We start from the raw sequence: 809 nt of genomic DNA, 5'->3' as shown, positions 1-809 counted from the left end.
GCGGCTGAAGTGGGCATGAGCCGCAAGACATTTATGTGGTACCACGTGGCTCTGTACTTGTTCCCACAAGCGAACTACATCGCGAAGGGGGACGATGACATGTTCCTGCGTGTGCCGCAGTACCTTGCCGACCTGCGCACTTTGCCCCGGCGTGGAGTTTACTGGGGGTTCTTTGATATAACAAGCAACATGAAGGTTCGCTACGCCACTGGTTACTCCGTGACACTGGCGAGGGATGTGGCAGAGCAGGTTGTGCTATATGAACCGCTAAGAAGGTTGGTGTATCGCCCATATGCCGCCAAGGAAAGTGATTTTTTGAGCTTGAATATGGAACACGAGGACGTTATGGTGGGACGGGCGCTCAAGGAGAGGAGGTATCCACACCTCGTGTATGCCCGTGAGAAATCGTGCCGATTCCACGACGTCCACGTGGGGCACCGTGTTCGGCCCGTGACATCACGCTCAGTGGTCATTCATCATATAAAGGAGAGTGAGTACGCCGAGCTGATGGAGCGGTTTGGCAATGACACTTCACCCACTGGAAAAAGGTATAGGTGGGGCAGCAGGCACTTTATTGGGTTTGGTTGCATGCATTAAACAGCGTGTTTGCCGAGCTGTGGCATGTTTCTCTTTTTGGGCAACTTTGTTTATACTGCTATAATTGTTGCTCTATGTATTATTGCCGTTTTTTCTTACTGCGGCTGTCGTATTGCCATATACACTGGGTTGACAAACGAAGACGGCTTGCTGTGGGGTGGAGCCACCGTTACAGAGCTTTGGACCTGTCCGGCTGCGTGTGTGTGTGTGTG

The 809-nt window shown here is 52.2% G+C and overlaps 1 protein-coding gene across 1 annotated transcript; it reads left to right on the top strand.

Annotated features, from left to right (window-relative positions):
• Window positions 1–33: 33 nt before the first annotated feature.
• Window positions 34–597, top strand: DQ04_23641000 (putative UDP-Gal or UDP-GlcNAc-dependent glycosyltransferase; the record flags this gene model as incomplete). Its single annotated transcript, XM_009318177.1, has 1 exon — window positions 34–597. One exon carries the CDS (start codon window positions 34–36, stop codon window positions 595–597), a length of 564 nt encoding a protein of 187 aa, XP_009316452.1.
• Window positions 598–809: the final 212 nt, after the last annotated feature.

Source organism: Trypanosoma grayi (assembly GCF_000691245.1).
Source record: "Trypanosoma grayi strain ANR4 Tgr_2364_V1, whole genome shotgun sequence".
NCBI classification, from domain to species: domain Eukaryota; phylum Euglenozoa; class Kinetoplastea; order Trypanosomatida; family Trypanosomatidae; genus Trypanosoma; species Trypanosoma grayi.
The sequence above is the reverse complement of the archived record's forward strand: the minus strand, read 5'-3'. Positions and strand labels throughout refer to the sequence as shown.